Source organism: Cynocephalus volans, chromosome 1, assembly GCF_027409185.1.
Source record: "Cynocephalus volans isolate mCynVol1 chromosome 1, mCynVol1.pri, whole genome shotgun sequence".
In the NCBI taxonomy this organism is placed as follows: Eukaryota; Metazoa; Chordata; class Mammalia; order Dermoptera; family Cynocephalidae; genus Cynocephalus; species Cynocephalus volans.
The window spans coordinates 61,058,872-61,083,854 of record NC_084460.1 but is presented as its reverse complement, the minus strand read 5'-3'; the positions used below and the strand labels follow the sequence as shown (position 1 = coordinate 61,083,854).

Genomic DNA, 24,983 nt, shown 5'->3' with positions numbered 1-24,983 from the left:
AGTTGATTAACTACATGAAGGATACTGAAAGTGATTAAGGGTTAATTCATTCAGTTTTGTTACATTGATACCTTTTAAAATGTTTTAAAGCAGTTTTAGGAGAGACATTCAGTGGGCCGTTTACTTTATGTGACAAAGACCAAGTATTGGTTTAAATGTGGACTTTACAAACCTATGCAAAAATACAACTTGTAGGCTGGTCAATTAGCTCAGTTGGTTAGAGCTTGGTGTTATAACACCAAGGTCAAGGGTATCCCCATACTGGCCAGCCACCAAAATAAAATAAAATAAAAATAAGTAAAAGAGAGATTTTTTTAAAAAAATACAACTTGTATGACTGACTAACACAAGATAGTAAATGACCTTGACTGCCACATTGTGTCTGACAAGTCATAAGTCATAATGTCTTTTCTGTCTTTTCAGTCGGCCAACTTTGTCTATCCAGCATCCACCATCTGCAGCAATTAGTATTCAGCGTCCTGCCCAGTCACGGGATGTAACAACAAGAATCACACTACCATCTCACCCTGCATTAGGGACTCCCAAACAGCAGCTTCATACAATGGCTCAGGTAAGACCAGTGGTGCAGAACCACCTCTATACTTGGTGGGATAAAACCAGAATTGTGCAAAATTTGCTAAGGACCTAGCAATAGTGAGAGCACTGATTTCCTTTAGACTGAGTGGAGTGGGAAATGTTCTTGTTTATAAATGTGTTGTGGGGTTCCCCCTACAGAAAACTATCTTCAGTACTGGTACTCCAGTGGCTGCAGCAACAGTAGCACCAATTTTGGCAACCAACACCATTCCTTCAGCAACTACAGCCGGTAAGTTGGCAACGCTGCTCTTCTTCCTGCCAGGGAAAAGTGAGGCCTAAGTGGTGAGTTAATTTTTTCCTTCTTACTTTCAGTCAGAGAAAAACAGTAGGCTAGAAAAATTCTCCTAACTTTTCTCAAGAACTTTTCTCAGGTTTTTGAGAATCTGGAATGTGTGCAGAGAAGCCATTGTAAAGGAATTTCCTTTTTTCTCTCATTTCAGGATCTGTGTCACACACACAAGCTCCCACAAGTACAATTGTTACCATGACAATGCCCTCCCATTCATCCCATGCTACTGCTGTGACCACGTCAAACATCCCAGTCGGTAAGTTTCATGCAGCCTTCAGACAGAAGTTTACGAGGAATTTTTCAGCCCCTCTAACCAGGCCTTCATGTTGCTAGCTAGTATTGATTTTTTTTAATTGTTGATTTTCAAAGCAGCAATTAGTTTGACTTAATATTATTTGTCATACAGATTTGGCATTGACAGTAGGGAAAAAAAACGGATAACCGTCTTTGAGTACTCAAAGTAAACTTTAACTGTAGTTTTGATTTCCTTTCTTGTCAAACTTTACCTCTTCTACATGTACCTTTTATAGAAATAAATTAGCTTTACTGACATAGTTAGACAAGAATAACAGGAAAAGCAAGAAAAGCAAAGCTCTGGAATGAGGAGAACCTGTACACTATTTTTCTTTTTTTTTTTCTTTTTTTTTTTTTTGAAAAAGATGACCGGTAAGGGAATCTTAACCCTTGACTTGGTGTTGTCAGCACCACGCTCTCGCAGGTGAGCTAACCAGCCATCCCTATGTAGTGATCTGAAGCTGTGGCCTTGGTGTTATCAGCACCACACACTCCCAAGCGAGCCACAGGCCGGCACTAGAACCTGTACACTTTGATAGATTGTTCAGGAAAACTCTTTGGGTGATGCAGCAGTGGGAAGAACACTAAACCTCAGGTTGGTTACCCTAGGTTCTCATCTGAGTGTCACTCCATGGTACTTCATGACACCCTATAATTTCTTCTAGGCTTTGTTTATTCCCTTTTTAAGTACATGTTCACCTTAAATATTAAAAAATCTTTGAAAAGTTTCTGGCAGCCTAACTTTAGTCATGTAGAGTAGCGATTGGCAAACTTTCTCTATAAAGCCAAATAATGGATATTCTAGGCTTTGCAGGCCACGTAGGTCTGTATCACAACAGCTCAACTCTGCTTTTGTGTCAAGAAAGCAGCCATGGATAATACATAAACAAATGGGTGTGGCTATGTTCCAGTAAGTCTTTACTATGGACAGAGATATTGGAATTTTATATCATTTTCATGTGTCACAAAATATTCTTCTGGCTTTTTTCACCCAACCATTAAAAAATGCAAACCCATTCTTAGCTCACGGGTCATACAGAAACAGGTAGCGGGCTAGATTTGTCTTGCAGGCCATAGGTTGCTGATGCCTGTCCTAGGGATTGGTATCTCACTGCCACAGATTCCAAAGCAGAGGCTGTGGCCTATGAGGCAAAACATTGCTCTCTGTAACCCACCAGCCATAGATTTTAGGCTCGAGTGTTACCTCTATCTTGGTACTATAGCGATGAGCATGTCTTCCTACTGTTGTCCAATGATATGGGAGAGCTGCCATGTTTTTAACATAGTATACTACTTTAAGACTGCTTCTTGTGAAGAGGACACTGACATACTGAACTTCAGAATTCTGGTGACAAACATAGAGGTGTAGTTTCTCTACCTGCCTCCTATACACAAGACAGGCTACAGTTTCCCACCTCCCTCAGCAAATGTTGAGAACACTTTCCTGGAATTATGGTAGGACCCAGGAAGTCCCTACTGCTCTTCTAGATAACTGGCCTATGCCAACTCTCAAACATGCTCAGCCCCACGGAAGACTTATAGCAGAGAGGGCATTGCTGCTGGGTCTTAGTTGTAATCGTGCTCACTACTACTGGGCATTGGAGAGACCAGTCTTTCATACCCCTCTGAATTTAATTCACTTTTGTGAAAAAAACTTTGTTTTGTTTGTATGTGTGTTGTTTTGTTGGGAGGACCATGGATTGTTCCATATTGTCATTTCAGGCCATCTTCTAGTCATGCCTAACAGTGTCATGAGCTATCTTCAGTGCTGTAATGAAAGAGCCAAGCTCATTTTCTTAACTTTAACAGTCAGGAGCCTCACTAGGTTATCTGTAAATGTGAAGAGAATCAGACCAGTAAGAGGAGACATTGTGCCCAAGAGGGACTCTCTGGTTTCCTCATGACCTCCCACTGTGAAGAATTTTTTAGAGGTTGATTCTTGTTAATATCCCTGTATCTTCCTAAGAAATCACACTATGAGTAAACTCACTGTGAGAACCTGGAAATATATGTTCATTCCTAATTTCCATTAGATTTATGCTCTAGTTTTGTTTTCTTCTTACGTGATAAACCAAATACTTCTTTACTAAATCATAATTGGATCTCTCTAAAACGGTTTCTTAGTTGAGAAGGGAAACCTGATATAACCCTAGAGCATTGATTATCAAGTTGGGATGCAGAGGATATATTAAAATCACCTAAGTGGCTTTTTCCAAGTTACACTTGCTTTCTCCAGGTGAGATTAAATCTTGAATTCAGCCATTGTTACTAATAGGAATGTGTTGGGTCAGAAAAATATGTCTGACTAATTACCAGCATAGAAGTTTTCACCTCTATTGAGTACTCATTTCCAATAGAATACTATCCTTGTTTTCTCCAGGTTCTGGCCCACACGTAACAGTATTTTCAGAATTATAGAAAGCAGACTCAGATGATCACATCATATAGAAAATAGGGATTATCTTTGGAACAGCAAATTTATGCTTTCTGCATTATATCTTTCCTTGTTTTTTTTCAAAAGTAATTGAGAATAGGTGGCTTTTTTAATGAGAAAAAGTAAAGATTTCAATTTATTGGTATGTGGGTGTAACCACTGGTTAGCTACTCTGCCAAATGGCAGCTTCATTCCTACTGGAAGCATTATTTTCTCCTACCTTCTGTGGGGCCTAGTAAAAAAACAAGGCTTAGTTGCATCCTGCTCAGCAGCCCCTCTACTTACATGCCTGAAGGAAAACCTGTCATGCCAGCTGCTCTCTGTGTTAGCCCGTAGATGCCAGTAGATTCCATTGTCAGGGTCAAATCGGGCATCCCGGCTATCATCCAGCAGAAACTTCTCCAGCTGCCTTCCTTGAGAGTTAGCTGTGCATCATGGTTGGTTTGTGCAGCTTACGTTTGGTGTTAAATAGTCTGTGCTTTGGGTAATGTGTTGGCATCATCCTAGTCCATAGTGTTTATGTGCCTTTCAGTGGTGCAACTTAGGTGTTTACAAACAGATAGAATCCGTCCCTCTGTATCTCTGATGTAGGTCACAGCGTTTCTTTGCAAATTCCCAGGCACAGAGTTACTAGGTGTATAAAGAACGGTGAGGTGTGTTCCGGGTCAGCTATACCTTCTAAACAAAACTTGATTGCAAGTTGCAAAGGTGACCAGATTTTGAGCCTCACATTGAATTTGAAAACTCTGTGGTTGTATTGATTTCGATTTTGCATACTTACCTGGCAGGGGAGATACCATGATCACGATTTCGATTTTGCTCTAAAGTATTTGCAAAATCACAAGACATTCAAAGGACCTTAGAAATTCTTAAGTGAAAATCTAGAGAAGGCCTCCTTGAGGAAGCTGAGACTTGGAAATTAAAATGATTTATTTATTGCTCATTAGCTACATATTATAATTAGCTATGGGCCCAGGAGTAGAATGTAAAGTTTTTGCCATTTTTGTACTCAAAATTTTATTGATTTTTTGAAAATAGTTTACTCCTTTTTTTGAAAAAGGGTCTCTAAGAAGCCAGGTCAAGAGAAGAGGGCCTGATTGCTGATATTTTTGTTTAAGTATTGATGTTGAACCCCACTTTAACAAATAACAGTATGAATATGTCAGTGGATTGTTGGATTGAAATAATTTGGTTGAACCTATGTATTCATCTTCCCTTTATGTTGAATAAAACTAAAAACCCAGGCTTATTTTAACTATTTACATTTATAAGATTCCTGCTAGCCAAGATGTTTTGGCATGCCAATAAAAGTATATGAGTGGTAATATAATTGGATTTTACTGTTTGTAGCTAAAGTGGTGCCTCAGCAGATCACACATACTTCTCCTCGGATCCAGCCTGATTACCCTGCAGAGAGGAGTAGTCTGATTCCCATTTCAGGACACAGGGCCTCTCCAAATCCTGTGGCCATGGAAACCCGAAGTGACAACAGGTAGGAGGCAACATGCCAATTACCCTGCCCCATTGTGTCATTATTTTGATTTTTCAATTAAGAATAGTCCCATAAGTATAGCCTATATTTATTTATTCTTGTTTTCCAAATTTTCCCCCTGAAAATAACACATTGTGTAATTTCTTTTTTAGTGTTTGAAATGTGCTGTCTTTATTAAGCCATTATCCTTTTGATGACTGTACTCCTCTTTATTTTTGAGCCATTTTGAGAGTCAGGGTTGCAGCATCATGACCCTTCAACCATAAGTACATCCAAATGTGACTGCTAAGAACAAAGACATTCTCTTAACTAACCACAGTACAGATACCTGAAATGATTCCTTATTTCTTCATTCTCTATCATGCATTGACATTTTTGAAGAGTATACATAGGCCAGTTGTTTTGTAAAGTATCCTTCAATTTGACTTTGTCATAGTATTTCCTCATGGTTACATTCAGATTATACATTTTTGGAGGGACTATCACTTAAATGATGTGTTGTTCTCACTGTGATCACATCAGAGAGCTCATGCTATTCATTTGTGCCATTATTGGTTATGTTATTATTAATTACTCAGTGAAGGTGATGTTTGCCAGGTTTTTCTATTGTAAAGTCATGCCTTTCTCCTTTGTAAACAAGTAATCTGTATGGAAGTACTTTGAGACTATAAATATCCTGTTCCCCAGTAAACTTTTACTCAGTAGTTTAGCATCTATTGATAATTCTTGGCTAAATCAATTATTAATACAGTAATTGCAAAATCATGACTTTTTCTAACTATTGTTTCTTCCAGATTTATTAATTGGCATTCTGATGTAAAGAAACTTTCTCATGTCCACCCCCATTTATCTATCTTGTTGAGTGTTTTGGTTGTTTTTTTGTTTGTTTGTTTGCTTTGGGTTTTTTTGGCATCTGGCTAATACTGGGATCTGAACCCTTGACCTTGGTATTATAACACTGCACTCTAATCAATGAGTATTTCATTTTTTAAAAATTGGCCTGGGCTCATGGATTTGATTTTATTTGTTAATCCATTACTGGTATCTGCTTTCATACTCAACTTGTCTCCAGTTTGATCCTTGAGAGCCCCATTAGGCTACTTCTGTGGGTTTTGCCATGTCCCCTCCATTCTATCCCTTTCTTATTTTCCACCACAACAGACTCCAGATTCCTCTGAACTTTGCCTATCTGAGCCTGGAGTCTGCTATTTCTCCAAAGAGCCCTTTCATTATTTAGAAACTAAGATATAGGCATTAGCTCTGCTTGTTGCTGTGGATCGCCATTTCTTCTAAGCCCTTTCAGCAGGCAGAGGTACGAAGTCTATAACTTTTTTAAAACATTTGAGTACATGCTGGTCCCTCTAGTTCAACACCATTACCTCCCCCATTCCATATTTGTATCTCCCTCTCCCACAGTGAGAACCCTGTATGTACAGCGTACACAAAGTAGTTTCAGAGTTAGATGATTTTTAAATGTTATTCTTATTTCATTAGCAGTATGTGTATAGGAATGTTTATAGGTATTAGTGTTTTGATCTTGTTTTCATCTACCTTGCTGAACACTAATTAGCTCTAAAAATTTATAGATTCTCTTGGATTTCCTATGTAGACGTTTATTTCATCTATGAATAAAGACAGTTTTGGGGGGAGGGGGACAAGAAAGTCTTTTTATTTCCATGTTTTTATAAGCACTTTTTTTTTCTTGTCTTATTATGTTGGCTAGAGCTCACAATACAATGCTAGTAGAGCACAGAAAGTAAGCCTCCATGACTCCTGACCTGAATTGGAATTCTTCTCAAATTTCATTAGAAATGTTGGTAGATACCATTCTTGGTTTCAGGAACAAAGTTTCTATTTGATTTTCTTATATCATGAATAAGTATTAATTGCTATCAAATATGTTTTGTGTACTTTTGCAGTGTTACAAATGATTGTTGTCTTTTGATTTTTTAATATGATCTAAAACATGAATAGAAATTCTGATGTTGAATCATTCTTGTCTTCCTGTGATAAACCTTATTTTATCATGATATAGTTCATTTATATGGTTGTTAATTCAGTTTTATTTAGGAATTTTTGTGTCATTGTAGAAAGTGAGATTTGTTTGTAATCTTTTCTCATATTCTCCCTGTCCAATTTTATTTTATTTTAATTTATTTTAGTTTTTGGCAGCTGGCTGGTAGGGGGATCTGAACCCCTGACTTTGGTGTTATCATCACCAGCTCTAACCAAGTGAGCTAACTGGCCAGCCCTCTCCCTGTCCAATTTTAATATCAAGGCAATATTAAGCTCAAAAAATAAGTTGGATCTCATTTCTTCTTTTTCTGGCCTCTGAATCTGTATGAGGATGGGATTATCTGTTCTACGTATGTTTGATAAAATTTTGACAGTAAAAACAGTCTGAGCTTAGTGTCTTTCAAGTAGGCTTGAGTGGGAAGACTTTTGATAACTGAATGTCAGTTTTGGTAATTTTTATTCCGAAGAATCACCCATAAAATATTATCTATGTTATTACGTTTTTATAGATATTTTTAGTATCCACTTTTAAAATTTTTACACTGCCTTGGTATGTATCCTTTGATCTATTAGCTTGAGGCACAATTTGGGAGATGCTGGTGTGGCAGTTATGAAAGGTATGAAGAGGATCTGGGGGATAGGATCATTTGAAAGTAAAGAAGGAAATAACTGTTTTGTTTTATGTTGTCTGTGTTCCATCTCTAGACCGTCTGTTCCTGTTCAGTTCCAGTACTTTTTGCCAACTTACCCACCTTCTGCATACCCACTGGCAGCACACACTTACACCCCAATCACCAGTTCCGTGTCCACTATTCGACAGTATCCAGGTATGAGCCCCACGTTTAAGATGACTTTTCACATTTTAATTTTTGCCAGCATGAGATAGGAATTGATCAGAGAGTATTTCTGATATAGGATTTAGGTACTCGAGTTTCTATTTTCAGATTCAGAGGCTGAAATGTGAAGTATCAGTCTTAAATAACAATTTTTTTACAATCTATAAAAGGATTGTTATGTATTAATGACATTACATTGTTTTATCCCCCCCTGAGGATAATCACATTAACAGTTTTTGTTACTCCGTAAGGTGATAGTATAATTGTAATGAATAAAGCTGTATTTTTATGGGGCTTCTATTATTTTGTGGGGTGTTTGTTATGTTTTCTATTTTGGTGTATAGTTATGCAAACCTCTCATTCTGATTTGTAAACTGTGTTCTTTTTTGCTAATCCAGGTAAAACTATCCTTAAATCTTAGAGTTTAGGTAGTCTTTTCTTGTGGGACCCTTGGCTCACTTTGGGCTGTTGAACACTTGAAGGGGGGCTAGTGCAATGAAAAACTGAATTTTTAATTTTATTTAATTAAAATGAGAGAAACTTCAAGTATGTTTGGAACAGCTTAGCAATGTGAAACTTTTTCAGTCATAGACTTTATGGAGTCAAAATATAGATTAATTATTTTTGATAAAAATTAGTATCTGAATTGAGAGACTTCTTTTAAGAATAAAGTACACCCTGAGTTTTAAAGACATTGTATAGAAAAGAGAATGTAAAATATCTTATTAATACTTTTTATAGTGTTTACATTTTGAAATGGTGATATTCTGGATATATAGGGTTAAATTAAGTATATTATGAAAAGTAATTTGACCTCTTTTTTCTTTTGTAATGTGGCTACTAGAAAATTTAAAGTTGCATGTGTGACTTGATATTTTCATTGGACAACACCGGTAGCTTTGGAAACAGATTCCTTCATCTCTGGATTTGTAGGGGTTGTTTTTTTGTTTTTGTTATTGCCTGGTACAGTGATGAACTCCTGCACTTTGGTGTTACCAGCACCGTGCTCTAACCAACTGAGCTAACCAGCCAGCCTTCTCTGGATTGTTTTGATGACTAAGAAGAAAAGTCTTTTGTGTTTGTTTTCTTTACATGAATAGTGAGAAGTCCTTACTTTTTGTTGCTTTCTGTGAATGCTTTCCTTTTCAGTCATTTTGTTTGGTTTGTTTGTTTTTGATTTACATAGTAAATAGGGTATTTGCCTTGTAAGAGAAAAAAACACTTGTTCTTACTCTCTACTGTATATATATCATTTGAAATTCCTAACTACTTTATTTCAGAAGTGCCTTTGATAGTAGTTCTATCAATTAAGGCAAAGATTCTTGACCTGGGGCCCATGGATGTGTTTCAGAAGTTTTATACTAATTATTAACACAGTTCCCTGAATAATAATTGGAATTTAATAAATGATCACATTTTTCTTGGTTTAGTCATATTTCTAGTAATCTGAACAAAGACCATATCAAATTGGTAGGAAGTGAAAAGAAAAAACAATCCCTAGTATTTATTTTGTTTTGTTTTGCGACTGGCTGGTATGGAGATCTGAACTCTTGATCTTGGTGTTATAATAGCACTCCAGTCAACTGAGCTAACCAGCCAGAGCAGTGCCTAGTATTTAGAGTTTCAAGTGTGGTGTTTGTTTTGTTTTGTGTTTCTTTTTCTGTATCAGGCATGGTGCCAGGTGCTTTTTTTATTTTTATGTTTTTATTTTATTTTCATTGTATTTTATTTGGGGTGGCTGGCTGGTATGGGGATCTAAAAGAATACTGGGGGTTTTTTTGGTTTTTGTTTTGTTTTTTGTTGGCTGGCTGATAAGAGGGTCCAAACCCTTGCCTCATATTGGTGTTATCAACACTACGCTCTAACCAACTGAGCTAACCAGCCAGCCCTTGTTTTTTAAACGAGATGATTTAGGTCTTGCACAGAAAAAAATCTGTTTTCATTTTAGTATTTTTCTCTTTATGTGTACTGTGTACAGTCAGAGCTAACCTTGTAGTCACCTTTTGGATCGTTTTTAGTTTCAGCTCAGGCTCCAAACTCTGCCATCACAGCCCAGACTGGTGTTGGGGTAGCGTCTACAGTCCACCTAAACCCCATGCAGTTAATGACAGTGGATGCATCACATGCTCGACACATCCAAGGGATCCAGCCAGCACCCATCAATACACAGGGGATCCAGCCGGCCCCCATTGGGACACCAGGGATACAGCCAGCACCAATTGGCACACAGGGAATTCATTCAGCAACCCCAATCAGCACACAAGGTCTTCAGCCTGCACCGATGGGTACTCAGCAGCCACAGCCTGAAGGAAAGACTTCAGGTAATTTTAACTTTTTGTACAGAAGGTGATACAGAGAAAATAGATAACATGAGTTTAATCCTGGCTCTGCCACTTGCTGGTTTTGTGGCCTCAGGTAATTTCTGTAGGCCCTAGGTTTTCTCTTTGTAACAGGAGTTGCTTAGAACTTACTTTTCAGGGTCACTGTAAACATTAGAAATAACATACATAAATAGCCTAATATGCATCTGCACATAGTAAGAAGCATTCTATAAAAAGCTGTTAGTTGAGGGAGCAAATTCACCTTATAAGTTGTGTTCTCATTCAATTTAAGATTTTCTTCAGAGTTGTATGTAAACCTGTAAAACCTTATATTAATGTTAGCTAATATTGTCAGTGCTTAAAAAGAAATAATAGTGAAATAGGCATTTTGAAAAATGGAGTAAGTCACCGTGGTTGGAGTATTAGCTGTTTCTCTGATGTAAAGAAATGGCTGTTTCTCAGCCAGGGTATTGACTTTAAAGATTATCTTTCACATTAACTATACCATGAAGGATTAACTTGGAACTAGGAATTTTAATTGTCATGTAGATCTTGAATTTAATTATTGAATCAAAGTCTCTCAGATTCTTAATCACTAAGTGACTGTCACAGAGGTGCAGTTTACCCACAGTTACCTACTTGGAAGGATGGTGTACTTACATCTTGAATATCACCTGCTAGAAAACTCATAGTATTAGGTTGATTCTTATGAAAGAGCCATTTTTGTAGGTCAAAACTGCCAAACATGGCTAGTTTCTGATTGGTCTCATGCTCATCAGTATTTTGATGCTAACTTTAAGTATATGGTTCAAATATCTATTAGTTGAATGTCTTCCTAAAGATAGACTGGAGGATGGTACCATTACTAGGGATTAAGTGAGAGTGGTATTTTACAAACACCATATGAGCACATTTCTTCAAGTGTACATTGGAGTATGCTGTTAAGCCAGCAAATCATGTTTTCAGCCTTTTGTGCCTCTTCCGTTTATTAGCCTTTCTTGACTCTCAGTTCTCTCATTTCTAAAATGGGAATAATAATGATGGTAAGAATTATATAAGGGAAAAATGTAAAGTACCAAGTAGAGTGAGCTACTACGTGGATGCTCTATGTGGACACTTGGTTTAGTTTATCTTGTTTATTCGTAACTGTGATTATAGAGCAAAGAAAAAATAATGGTATTGATCATGCATCAGAAGAGACTTAGTAACCTCTCCCACTAAACCATCTGCTTTTAGGCAGATGGACATTGTGCTTCTGTCCCTTATCCTCTTGAAGTTCAACAGTCATAATGTGGATACCTAATGCTAGTATTCTAATCGTATCTTATGTGATATTTTAGTAATGTATTTCTTCTGTTTCCCTCTCTTCGTTGTTCTTTCCTGTTGCCTCTCTCTCTTCTAGCAGTGGTGTTGGCAGATGGAGCCACAATTGTAGCCAATCCTATTAGCAATCCATTCAGTGCTGCTCCCGCAGCAACAACCGTGGTGCAGACCCACAGCCAGAGTGCGAGCACCAATGCTCCCCCTCAGGGTTCCTCACCCCGGCCAAGCATACTCCGGAAGAAGCCTGCCACAGATGGGTGAGTAGACCCAGTAGTGTGGAATGACATCTCTGGTTCCGAGTGTAATTGGTATAAACAATAGGCACTCATATCCAATGCTAGTAGCAAACTAATCTCTTATCTTCTGTGGCATTTTTAAATTTCTTCCACAACAGCTTGACCACAGGGTTGTTCAGTAGAGCCCAGCTCAGACTATAGGATGTTAAGAATTCTCAAGTCATTGAGGTGTCAGTTTCTAAGCCTCTGTTGCATACTGCTTTAGGAATTCTCTCTAGTTCTGAAGGTTTAATCCTATAACCAATAGAACAGCTTGTAATTAACTCTTCAGGCTTGTCTAGGTAGTTATGTTAATGTGTACAGTATATTTTTTCCTCACTGTTCAGTGTGAATTGTTGCTAAGGACAAAAAATTTCCAAAGGGTATTAAGACTCATATTTAGTAGCAGATAGTATTTTTTTGTTGCCTTGTGTATTAGTCCATTTCTGTTGCTTATAACAAAATACCTAGTACCAGGTAATTTATAAAGAAAATGAAATTTATTGCTTACAGTTTCTGAGGCTGGGAAGTCCAAAGTCCAAGGAACACAGCTGGTGAAGGCCTTCGTGGTGGTGACAGTGACAGCAGGGTATCACATTGCAAAATGGCAGAACAGAGAGAGAAGAGAGAGTAACCTCCTCATTCACTCTGCTTTTAAAGCCCTGAGAACCATGCCCCTGACTACCATTTTTAATCCATTCACTATGGTGGTCCTGTAATATAATCACCTCTTCAAGTCTCCACCTTTCAATTACCATAATAGGATTTCCCACCTGCTTAACAGTCACAGTGGGGGCTAAGTTTCTAATACATAAACCTTGGGGGACACAATTCAAGCTTCAGTGAGTTTGGGGGGACATAATTTAATCCACTATACCATGTAAGTCTCTCAGTTGGTGGGTCATAGGCAGGAAGGTATGTACTATGCTATTGAATATTCTGGAGGTGGGAGATGAGTGGTCACATTTTAGAGAGCTGAGCTAATAGCATCAACATCAGAAGATTAAACATAGCATAAACTTAAATTGCTGGAACTAGGGCCACAGTGTTTTTGGATACGCAGATCTTTGCATATACCAGAGTTCCTATCTTTGCTCATTACAAATACTTTGTAAAGAAGGCCTTCTTAAAAGGATAAGTCTGTCCATTGCAAAGTAACCTTATTAATAAAACAGAAGGCAAAGCTTGTAGTTAAGATGGCAAGTTGATAACTCACATCTAAATTTCTCTCCCTCTCAAAACTCTATAGAAGTTTAATAAAGAGGTTTAAAAAACAAAAAAAAGATTATAAACACCACAAGGATAAGAATGGGAGAGAACACATAGCAACAAAACTTTGAAGCTGGAAAGCAAATATACAAGTGATCGCTCCCTTGGCTATGAAAAAGGTAAATATTAAGCTTATATAGGGGCAAGCTGAGAACATCCTCATTTAAATTGCAGAATCTTCCCAAGGACTAAGAACAGGAAGAAGTGGGGGTAAAGGAAGGGACCTGCTCTTTTAAGGAGGGTAGGCTAAAAGTCCATAATCTCCTACCCTACCCATACTGTGGGGCACATCGCCCCTTCCTAACTCAAGCAGGAGTCAAACTCTATCAAGAGGTTTCAAACTCTTCTGATGATCCACTAGGATCAACCAGCACTCTGGAGGACATGAGGATTTTACCAGAAACATTAAGTGACCATCCATATGTGGAATACTGAGACTAATCAGTCCACTTCCCCCTTTTAGCTGACAGAACCCTGGCAGTTGAACTTGACACTCTAGATAGAAAGTGAGAAGAGGACTCTACTTTTCTTCTGGGGAGTTTATCCAGCCCAGGGGGAAAGCTCTAGAGATACCAACACTAGGAGTTCCCTGAGGATCAGCCTGAAGTGAATCTCACAATAGACAAGCCCTTCCACAAGCTCAGAACTTCCAACCAGCTTTTAAGTGCGCCCCACTCGTAATCATGAACATACAACCAAGGATAACCAATCTTCAGGGGCCTCTAACATTGGAAGATAGAAACTATAACACACACACCCAAAAAAGCACCTTGGAAGATGCAGAAGCTAGAAAGGGAGAATAAAACTAAAAATACAAACTAAAAAAGCAAATGAACAAAGACAAACAAAAACTATCTGTGATGTCTTCAGAAAGACAAAAGAAAAATTTGCATCCATGAAACAGGAACACAGTGCTATACAAAAGGAACATACAGAGGACAAAATAACTTACCCTGAAATTTAAAATATGGTAGTAGAAACTGAAAACTCAGTAGAAGACTGGAAGATAAAGTTGAAGAAATCTCAAAAGTGGAGCAAAAAGACAAAGAGAAAATAGGAGAAATAAGAAAAAGAACCAGTTCAGGATATCCAGCCTCCAAGTAATGGGACTTCAGCAAGAGATCAGAGAGAGGAGAAGGGATCATTTACAAGTAATTCACAGAAAATTACCAAAACTGAAGGATGTGAGTTTCCTGATTCAAAGAAACGTTCAGCACAGTAGGTGCAATGGATGCAATAAACCCACGCCAATATTTTGAAACTTCACAACACTGGAGACAAAAAGATCTGTGCCCTTCTCCTACACTTTGTCACCTTCCAGTGACCTTTCTGCTGTGCCCTCTGTAACTCACAGTCTATCATCATTGGAATCCCCTGCCCCTACCCCTTCTTTATCCATGCCTTCTTGCTTTAAAACTGGCTCTTCCTCAGGGACTCAACTTCCCCTGTAGCTTTCCAAAATGGTGGCTGCGTCTCCTCCATAGCCCTCCTGTCTACTTGGTCTGGAGGTGGGTCTTGGCCCATTTCCAGTGCTCAGTAGCTCCATGTGACTCCCTTGTTGGACAGGGCAGATCTAGAGACTTGATGAGATTCAAGTTTGATTTTGCAGGTATGTTTGTATGCCCTTCGGTAGTAGCACACAATGTCTGACTCTCTTTTGTGATTTAATAAACAGAAATGATCTTCCAGCTTTTGGCCCCTCAGGTGCTTGAATGCTTCTCCTGCCCTCCCTAAGCAGTGTGCACGCACAGTGTTAGCGCCATCAGCACATGAGTTCAGTGAGCCTTTCTTGCCCTTGTTTTCTGTGCTCTGTGTCCCATAGCCCACCTTCTCTTTTTTCACCTCCCTTCCAGCAGGACTCCACCTCCAGCAGGACCCCACCAGGCCACTGATGCTACTACCACCTTTTCATGTTCCTCAGTGCCTGTCAAGGCCTTTCTCTCTGCTCTCCCTGATTCAGACTGTCTGGTAACATGCAGTTATTTCTTTTTTTTTTTTTTTTTTTTGTCGTTTTTTCGTGACCGGCACTCAGCCAGTGAGTGCACTGGTCAGTCCTATATAGGATCCGAACCCGCGGCGGGAGCGTTGCCACGCTCCCAGCGCAGCACTCTACCAAGTGCGCCACGGGCTCGGCCCCATGCAGTTATTTCTTTACACACAGCCTCAACTTCCTTGCTCCCCTCTTCACTTTGTTAAAACCAGAGTGAAATCCAGCTTTCTGCTTCATTTGTGTTGGCATGTGTGCAGCAGATTGTTGCAGAGAATACCATCACGCTGGCTGGTCTTGCATAGCCTCACAGACCTTCACTAGGATCTTATCGTGGGCCAACAAAGCATACTGTCCTATACCACTCCTCCCAGACAACTGTTTTACGTTTTCTCTTCTCAAAACTTTTAGGCCTTCTCCCCCTTCTTCATTGTTACTTAATGAACTTGCTCCTTACTTTTTTGAGAAAATGGGAATGATCAGAAAAGAACCTCCCCAGACTGCAGCTGTCACATCTACTTACCTGTCAATGTCAGCACCAGTCCCCATGTACCTACCTCCTGTCCGTTCCTCTACAAGGGCTCTCTGGGCTCCTCTCCAAAGCACTCACTCCCGAACAGTGTTCTAGCTCTTCTCCCTCTCTCCTACATAATCACTTTTTTCTTGCTAGTGGATCAGTCACCTAAAAAGTGTAAACATGCTGTTTGTTGTCTCTTCTGTCCTAAAAAAAAAAAAATTCCTCTATTGAGCCCTCTTTGCTCCACCACCTACCACCACATTTTTTTTCTCCTCTTTGCAAAGAAAATAAAGGAGTTGTCTGTATTTGTATCTCCAGTTCTTCTACCAGTCTCTTTCACTATTTCATTGAAACAGCACAGATAATGCATGCACAGGCTAATGAGTTAGCTCAAAGTAAGCACAGCATCCAGCCACTGTATAGGTCAAGAAAGAGAACATTACCAGCACCTTTTCCCAAAGGTAAATAGCCTTTTCTAAGTTTTGACCAATTCATAGACTCATATATTATGCATTTTTTGTGTCTGACTTTCTTCACTCAGTTTTGGGTAATTCATCCACATTATTGCATGTGATTATAATTTTTTTTATTGCTCTGTAAAATACCATTGTATAACAATATCATAGTTTATTCGCGAATATTTGGATTACTTCCAGGTTTTGCTTATAGCGTTGTCATGAACATTTTTGTGCGTGACTTTTAATTTATATGTGAATGCATTTCTGTTTTATACCCAGAAGGATTTGGTAGGTCATAGGGTGTTAATGTTCAACTCTAGTAGACAGTGCTAGTGGTTTTTCCAAGTGGTTATACCCATTTACACTCTCACCAGCAGTGGAGACCACAGCTTCATCTTCACCAACACCCGTTATTGGCAGTCTTTTTAAATTTGGTCATTCTCTGGGTTTGTAGTGATGTATCTCAGTTTTTTAAAAATTTTTTTTGGTTTTGCTGTTTTGCCGGTGAAAGGGGAATGTTAGAGGGGTTAGTCTTGCTTTTTTTATCTTTCTTTTTTTTTTTTACTTTTTAACTATGGAAAAGTTTAAACATAATAAAATTTTGAACATAAGAATATGGACCTATCATCCAACTTTAATTATCAGCTTATCAGCTCATGTCCAATTTTGTTTCATCTATATGCATACCCACCCTATTCTACCATGTTATTTTGAAGCAAATCCTGGACATCATGTCATTTCATTTGTATATATTTCAGCTCATGTCTATTGAGAGATACATACTTGGGGAAAAAGAATCTCTTAATATCAAGTAGCCAGTAGTCATTCAAATTTCTAGTGGTCGCAAATGTCACAAGTTTTCTTTTGTGTTGTATTATTTATTGAATCAGTATTCTGATAATGTGTACACACTGAGATTAGTCAATATAACTCTTAAAAGACCACTTTAATACATAGATTTTCTCCACCTCTTTTTCTTAGTTTATTTGTTGAGGAAACTTGGTCTTTTGTCCTGTAGAGTTTTCCTTTTTTCTCTGGATTTTATCAATGGCATCCCCATTGTAATTAGTATCCTAGGGCTGCTGTGACAAATTACCATAACTTTGGAGGCATAAAACAACAGAAATTTATTATCTTACAGTTCTGGTGGCTAGAAGTCTGGAATCAAGTCCTTTGCTTTCCTTGGCTTATAGACACATCATTCTAGTCATTCAAGTGTCTGCCTCCATATTTGTTTGTGTCTGCATGTCTGAAACTTCCCTTTCCTTTCTGCTATAAAGGATAACAGTTATTGGATTTAGGGGCTACCCTAAATCCAGAGTGATCTTATCTCGAGATTCTTAACTTAATTGCATTTGCAGAGGTGCTGTTTTCAAGTAAGGTCACATTCACAGGTACCAAGGATTAGGATTTGGATATGTCTTTTTAGGTCACTCAACTCAAGTAACTACACCCATAGAGTAGCTTCACTTTTTCTTCTATCCTCTGCATTTTTGGTGAGTTGTTACGTGACTCTAACAACACCTTTTGTTTTTTTCTTCTTGTGGCAAGACTACTTCATAGTTTGTTGATTAATCTTTTACCACAAGACAGATTACATCTGGTGGTCACACTTTTGAGATATTAGCAGCCCTGATGATCATTACCTGGATCCATTCTTGATATATATGGTACATTCTAGTTTTAACCATTTTCTCTCAGACCGCCTGTATTCTGTAGTCCATTTCTGTTGCTTTTAACAAAATAACTGAAACTGGGTAATTTATAAGAAAATAAAATTTATTGCTTACAGTTTCAGAGGCTAAGTCCAAAGTGCAGGGAACACATCTCGTGAGGTTCTTCATTGATGGTGACTTTACAGCACTGCAGGGGTCTCACATAGCAGAAAATAGCAGAGCAGAGAGAGAGAGAGGTAGCTCCTCGTGCACTCTCCGTTGAAAGCCCTCAGTGAAAAACAAAGACTAAGTGTAAAAGGAAAAAAAAAGCCCTCAGAACCATGCCCACAACCACCATTAAACCATCAACTTAATCACCTCTTCATGGCCCCGCTTTTCAATTACCATAATAGGATTTCCCACCCTCAACAGGTACAGTGGGAATTAAGTTTTGAGAAGACATTCAACCCAAAGCACCCTCTCTTGTATGGCATTTTTTCCTACTCCACCAAAACTAAACAAGTGAAGATCACTCATGACTTCCACATTGCTAAACCCAATGGTTAATTCTCAGTCAGAGCCTTATGTGGCCCCTCTGCTGCATAACAGTTGATCTCCAACTTCCTTGATAAGCTTTTTTCACTGGTCTTTCAGGAACTTGCTCAGGTCTGTATAAATACATAGGCATAATAATGACTGTAAACACTTAAAATGAATTTCAATTTTAATAGCATTGAGCAGAAAGGAGATGTGGCATGCTAGAAGCAGAAACTAAGACAGTCACAATGTTTGCTTCCTGGAGGGAGATTGGCAGGAAGTGGGCAGGGATGGGGAAGGGACCTGCTGTATTTTGTTAAAAGCCTTTTAGCACTATTTGGCTTTTTCAATAACACGCCTCTGTTATTTGGTAAAATAAAAATTATTTTTAAAAATACCTAGTTAATGTAGTGCTTTTATTTTACCATAGGCATGCCTGGCAAATGTCTTGTATTTCTTATCCTTTAATGCCCTCGGACTGCTATTTTCCGGGTTTATCTCTTGTTTCTTTCAGAATGGCAGTTCGGAAAACCCTCATTCCTCCTCAGCCTCCTGAAGTGGCTAGTCCTCGAGTGGAGAGCTCTGTGCGGAGTACATCCGGGTCACCTAGGCCTGCAGGGTGAGCACATAAATGTTCTTATCACTCTTGTTTTCAATTACACATCTTGGCAGAGGGAAGATCTAGCAAGTGTGACCAGTTTCACATAATTTTCCTGTGTTCATCATTTTATATGCACTTTCTAGCTGCCTGACCTGGGTACATTTCTTACCTTCTCTGACTCCAACTTGCATTATTTATGTAGTGGGCATACTAATAACATCTCCCTTGTAGGATTCCTGTGTATTTAAATGAAATGATGCATTTAAAGCACTTAAAACAGAGCTTACCTCATAGTAAACACCCAGTTGTGACTGGTATCAAAAATGGAGTCATAGCAATAGTTAAAGCATGCTTTTTCTTTATTCTTTACTTTCTTAATTCCAAAAAGTAATATTATTTTGGAAAAAGTAATCAGACAATATAAAAATATTTAAAGTGTAAAGTGAAAATCATTGTCCTGTTTCCCACCCACCTTGCCAGTCCCATCCCCCAGAATAATATTGATTGGTAACAGTTTTGATAATTGTCTTTCCACATCTTTTTCTACATACACATGTATACAGATTGATACATTATTAAAAACAGGGCCTTTTTTTCCCCTGATTAGATTGTTTTACGTCTTAGGCTTTTTACTTATTATATCAGTTAATAGGTTAGCATGTTGTTATATTTAGATATACTTATTTATAAAACTTCATTCAAGAAAAAAATAATAAGTATCTTGTTTGTGCCAGGTATCATTTTAGCATCTGGGGATATATAGCAGTAACTAAAGTAGACACAAAATGTCTGTTCCCTTTAAGCTTACTTTCTACTGGGCATAGAGAAGTAATAAATATATGAAGAAAAAGAAATATAGCATAAAGGGAATAAAAAGTAATGGGAGGAAGAAGTGATGATTTACAGAAGGGATTCTTTGAGTAGAGATTTAAAGAGCATGAAGGAGGAGTAAGCCACGTACTCCCTAATGTCAGAATGTGTCAGGAAGAAGAAAGAACAGGGACCAAGATTTTAATGTAGGGATACTTGCAGTTATCCCGTTGTACATTAGTGCAGGAATGTGAAAATGGCCATGCAAGCTGAAACTGTGCAAAGTGATTGTAATAATCAGTGGGAAAGATTATAGTTATTCTGTGACCTTTAAAAATGTTTGTGAGGATAGTAAAAACTGTCTTACTGTTGGTTCTAATACAGACAGAAATGAAAAAATTTGAAACTAATATTTACTTAACGCACCAAAATTGAAAACATTAGAAACACAAGAGTGATTGGAATAGTGCTTGCCTTCTTCTCATTGTATAACTTATAATACAGAGCAAGAATCTTTCTAAGCCCTGGCAAACTGTCATACTTCTTTCTATGATTGGATCTACTTCCAACATTTTATTCTTTGTACTTTCAATGCTATGAAATATCTCCAAGAGTTCCTTTGACATGAAGGTTTTTGCCAGCATCATCACTTCCAGGGACATCTTCATCCTTTTCATCAAAATCACTTCCCTTCACTACCGCTTGGGCTCTGGGTGCAGATTTCACAGCAGCATCTTTCTCTGAGCTGGCAGCTACACTGGTTAGCTTAACATCAGTCATATTCATGCTGACTTCTGAAATGATGAAACCGGCCTTCACTGGCAGTAAAAGGTTTTTCTTCATTTTCCTTGTAATTACCATTTTCTTTCAATGTTGTAACTAACTTCAACACTTTGGCCTTGAATGATTTTGGTTTTTTTTATTACTGTCTTCAATCAAAAGTAAAAGTAAATACTCTATTTTTGCCATAGGTGGCTTTCTGTTCCTAGTGCACTTTTTACTAAAAGATGATATTGAAGTGACTTTACCTTTTTTATATTCATTGGACTTTTTCAGTTTGGTTCATACCATAGCTTTGTACAAGCCTAGGCTTCATCCTTCCATCTCTTTGTTGGATCAATTTTCTAATTTCACTTCTAGCGATATCACTTTTATCTTTGTTGGCCAGTTTTGTCTTGTAGTCTTCCATTTTTATGAAATCGTATGTAGGTTTATCACTGGGAAACCAGAACAGCCTAACTACATACTTTGCCGTCTTCGTGAACCATTATCCAGATATGCTCATCTGTTAGTTACATACTGATTTGGGGATTAGCATCAAAGTTTGTACTTTATGCAGTTACTCACAGTTACTATATGAGGGGTCTTCAAAAAGTTCATGGAAAATGCGTATTATGAAAAGACTATGCATGGATTTCAAAAATTTTTTGCACCAAAGTAAACTCGCACTAACTTGTTATAACATGTCTGAACAGGATCTCGTTTGAGGCACTAAGAAGGATAAGACATCAGTCTGAAAAGAGCCCCTATCAGAGCAACGTGAATTCTGCTAAAATTGAAGCAAGAACAAACATCAAGTTTATGGTGAAGCTTGGGTGGAAGAATGGTGAAATCATTGATGCTTTAAGAAGAGTTTATGGGGACAGTGCCCCAAAGAAATCAGCAGTTTACAAATGGATAACTCGTTTTAAGAAGGGACGAGGCAGTGTTGAAGATGAAGCCCGTAGCGGCAGACCACCCACATCAATCTGCGAGGAAAAAATTAATCTTGTTCGTGCCCTAATTGAAGAAGACCAACAATTAACAACAGAAACAATAGCCAACACCACACACATCTCAATTGGTTCAGCTTACACAATTCTGACTGAAAAGTTACAGTTGAGCAAACGTTCAACTCAATGGGTGCCAAAACTATTCCACCCGGATCAGCTGCAGAAAAGAGCAGAGCTTTCAATGGAAATTTTAAACAAGTAGGATCAAGATCCTGAGCATTTCTTTGAAGAATTGTAACAGGAGATGAAACTTGGCTTTACCAATACAATCCTGAAGAAAAAGCATTAAAAAAAACATTGGCTACCAAGAGGTGGAAGTGATCTGTCCAAAAGTAAAGTTCATGGCAACAAGTTTTTAGGATGTTCAAGGCATTTTGCTTGTTGGCTTTCTGGAGAGCCAAAGAACAATAACATCTGCTTATTATGACAGTGTTTGGAAAAAGTTAGCCAATGCTTTAGCAGAAAAACACCCAGGAAAGCTTCATCAGAGAGTTTCACCACGACAGCAATGCTCCTGCTCACTTCTCAACAAACAAGGGCAATATTATGAGAGTTTCTATGGGAAATCATTACAATCCTGATTTGGCTCCTCTGACTTCTTTTTCTTTCCTAATCTTAAAAAATCTTTAAAGGGCATCCATTTTTCTTCAGTTAATAATGTCAAAAAGACTACATTGGCATGGTTAAATTCCCCAGACTCTCAGTTCTTTAGGGATGGACTAAATGGCTCTTATTGCTTACAGAAATATCTTGAATTTGATGGAGCTTATGTTGAGAAATAAAGTTTATATTTTTAACTTTTATCTTTTCATTCTATTTTTTCACAAACCTTTTGAAGTCCCCTCATACATTGTTCAAGTTTTATCAATTTACTAAAACTTGAACAGTGCTGTTGGGGGACTGGTATAAAATAGCTAAACATATATATATGGGAAATTCACATGTGTCAGCATTGTGCACCATGAGGACTGCCTGTATATTAGTAATACACAGGAACAGTAAGAGAGACCAGCCTAGAACAAGGGGGAGAGTTATACAAGATAGTTTAGGGATATAGTTGAGAGCTAGATTGTGTAGGGCTTTTTGGGCCATTCAGAAGTTTTAAATTTTGATGAAGTCCAGTTAATCTGGTTTTTCTTTTATGGGATTGTGCTTTGGCATTATGTCTAAGAACTCTTCACCTAATCCTAGGTTTTCTTTTGTATTTTCTTCTAAAAGTGTTAAAGTTTTACATTTAGATCTGTGATCTATTTTGTGAGTGCATTTTTGTTATTTGGTGTGAGGTTTAGGTTTATGTTCATTTTTTTTGCCTGTGGAAGTCCAGTTGTTTTTGACCTCGAACTTGAAGGATATTGTGTTGTTTTTGATTAGCTGAATTTTCAGCAATAGTGGAATACATGAGTAAATAAACCATTATATCTGTTTCATGAAACATTTTACACAAAAAGATAATGTTTATGAAGAATTTGCAATGATATGAATAAATCCTTATAAGTTTGGAAAACTAAGGTATATGTTTTTGGACAACCTATTTGTAGCTACTGTAGATGCCTGAAATATCTCTGGTAAAATATACTGGAAAGTTGTAAGAGTGGTACTTATGAGTAGAGGGTTGGGTGCGCGAATCGGACAGAACTTACTTTTGATTTGTAGTCTTGTACATTTTGGGTCATTGCCACGTGCATATTTTCCTCTTTATAAGAAACAGTTCTATAAGAAACTCATGAAGTATGAGTAGTAAGTTACAAAAAAGAACTCCAAAGACAACATGTATAAGAAATTCTGGAAGAAAAAATACATTAATGTAATGAAAATTGATAGTACTACAATGTGACTATGAATGATTTCTTGAGAATGTTCTTTGTTTCCTAAGTTAATTGTATTACTGCTTATAAAAACTTGGTGAGGGTGGGGCATACAGGGTATTTTTAAAACCTGAATTCCCTGTAAAAGTTATCTTAAAGTTGAATTTTTTTTTTTTTTTAAAGATGACTGGTGAGGGGATCTTAAACCCTTCACTTGATGTTGTCAGCACCACGCTCTCCCAAGTGAGCTAATAGGCCATCCTTATATAGGGATCTGAACCCTTGGCCTTGGTGTTATCAGCACCACACTCTCCCAAGTGAGCCACGGGCCGGCCCTTAAAGTTGAACTTTTAAAATCAAGGAATAGAGTGTTAGTTGTGCTGTACGAAAAGAATTGGACAAACCCCCATCCTCTGAGATGTTGCAGGTTAAGGCAATTTTCTCTTATTTGCTCGTGTGCATTGCTTTTGTGTTTCAGTGCCAAACCTAAGTCCGAAATCCACGTGTCTATGGCCACTCCAGTCACTGTGTCCATGGAGACTGTATCCAATCAAAATAATGATCAGCCCACCATTGCGGTCCCTCCCACTGCCCAACAGCCTCCACCAACCATTCCAACCATGATTGCAGCAGCCAGTCCCCCGTCACAACCAGCAGTTGCCCTTTCAACCATTCCTGGAGCAGTCCCCATCACTCCTCCCATCACTACCATTGCAGCTGCACCGCCTCCTTCAGTCGCTGTGAGTGGCAGTCTCTCCTCCGTTTTGGGCCCTCCTGTACCTGAGATAAAAGTGAAAGAAGAAGTAGAACCAATGGACATTATGAGGCCAGTTTCTGGTAAGTTCATTCACAGGATACTCGCCACTGGCAGTTGTTTCTTCCCCTATTTCTAACTCTCCACCAGAGTCCAGACTCTGCTGTGACCCTTAGCCAGGAGGACCATCTCCCTGATGCCCTCTTTAAATGTGGCATTTCACTAGTTTTTAATAAGTAGAAGAAAGCATTAAATACCTTGTGCAAACTAAAATCATTATGCTGCCCTTCTGTAATTAGTATTAACTTCTGACCAAAATCATGAAATTTTTGTTTCCTCATGGATATCCTTCAATATAGCTTCCTTGCATTCATTAAGAAAATATTACCGTGTAAAAGAGGCCACAGTATAGTCATAGCAAAGTACTGTTTATTTACAATTTATTCCCTGCCCATTTTTGTTGCCTTGTAATGCAATAAAGTAAGATCTGCGTTGTTGAAAATAGACTCTCTTGATGAACTTATATGTGATTAGTAAGATCTCAAACTATTCATTACCCTTTTCCCTCTTCTTCTCAACTGTAAACTTCCAGTTTGTGGAAGTCACTTTGGAGGTTTACTTTTTTATTTCATTTTTGTTTTGTTTTGTTTGTTTGTTGGGTTCTTTTTGTTGTTGTTGTTGTTGGCTGGCTGCTACAGGGACCAAACCCTGGACCTTGGTGTTAAAAGCACCACATTCTTACCAACTAAGCTAACCAGCTAGCCCTGTTTTTGTTTTTTTAACAATTTGTAGTGGAATCTTGTTTTTCCTGACTACAGAATTTCAGTGTACAAGATATATGAAATATAGACAAACCCAAAGTGGAAAACAAGTTACTTAGTGCTTCAGTTACCCAGTATCACCTACCATTTCAGCATGAAGGCCTACATTTCCCATGCTGT

General features: G+C 38.1%; 1 protein-coding gene across 2 annotated transcripts in view; it reads left to right on the top strand.

Annotated features, from left to right (window-relative positions):
- SAP130 (Sin3A associated protein 130) overlaps positions 1-24,983 on the top strand; it is a 69,700-nt gene that overhangs the window by 22,718 nt on the left and 21,999 nt on the right. Inside the window, exons 8-16 of one of the 2 annotated variants that reach the window (XM_063100314.1) lie at positions 424-571; positions 736-826; positions 1,038-1,142; positions 4,965-5,106; positions 7,828-7,949; positions 9,977-10,279; positions 11,685-11,859; positions 18,815-18,919; positions 23,767-24,125. In XM_063100314.1, the coding sequence (XP_062956384.1) occupies positions 424-571; positions 736-826; positions 1,038-1,142; positions 4,965-5,106; positions 7,828-7,949; positions 9,977-10,279; positions 11,685-11,859; positions 18,815-18,919; positions 23,767-24,125 (1,550 nt within the window). Of the gene's footprint in view, positions 1-423; positions 572-735; positions 827-1,037; positions 1,143-4,964; positions 5,107-7,827; positions 7,950-9,976; positions 10,280-11,681; positions 11,860-18,814; positions 18,920-23,766; positions 24,126-24,983 lie in introns of both variants that reach the window. The other variant, XM_063100306.1, reaches the window with a different exon arrangement.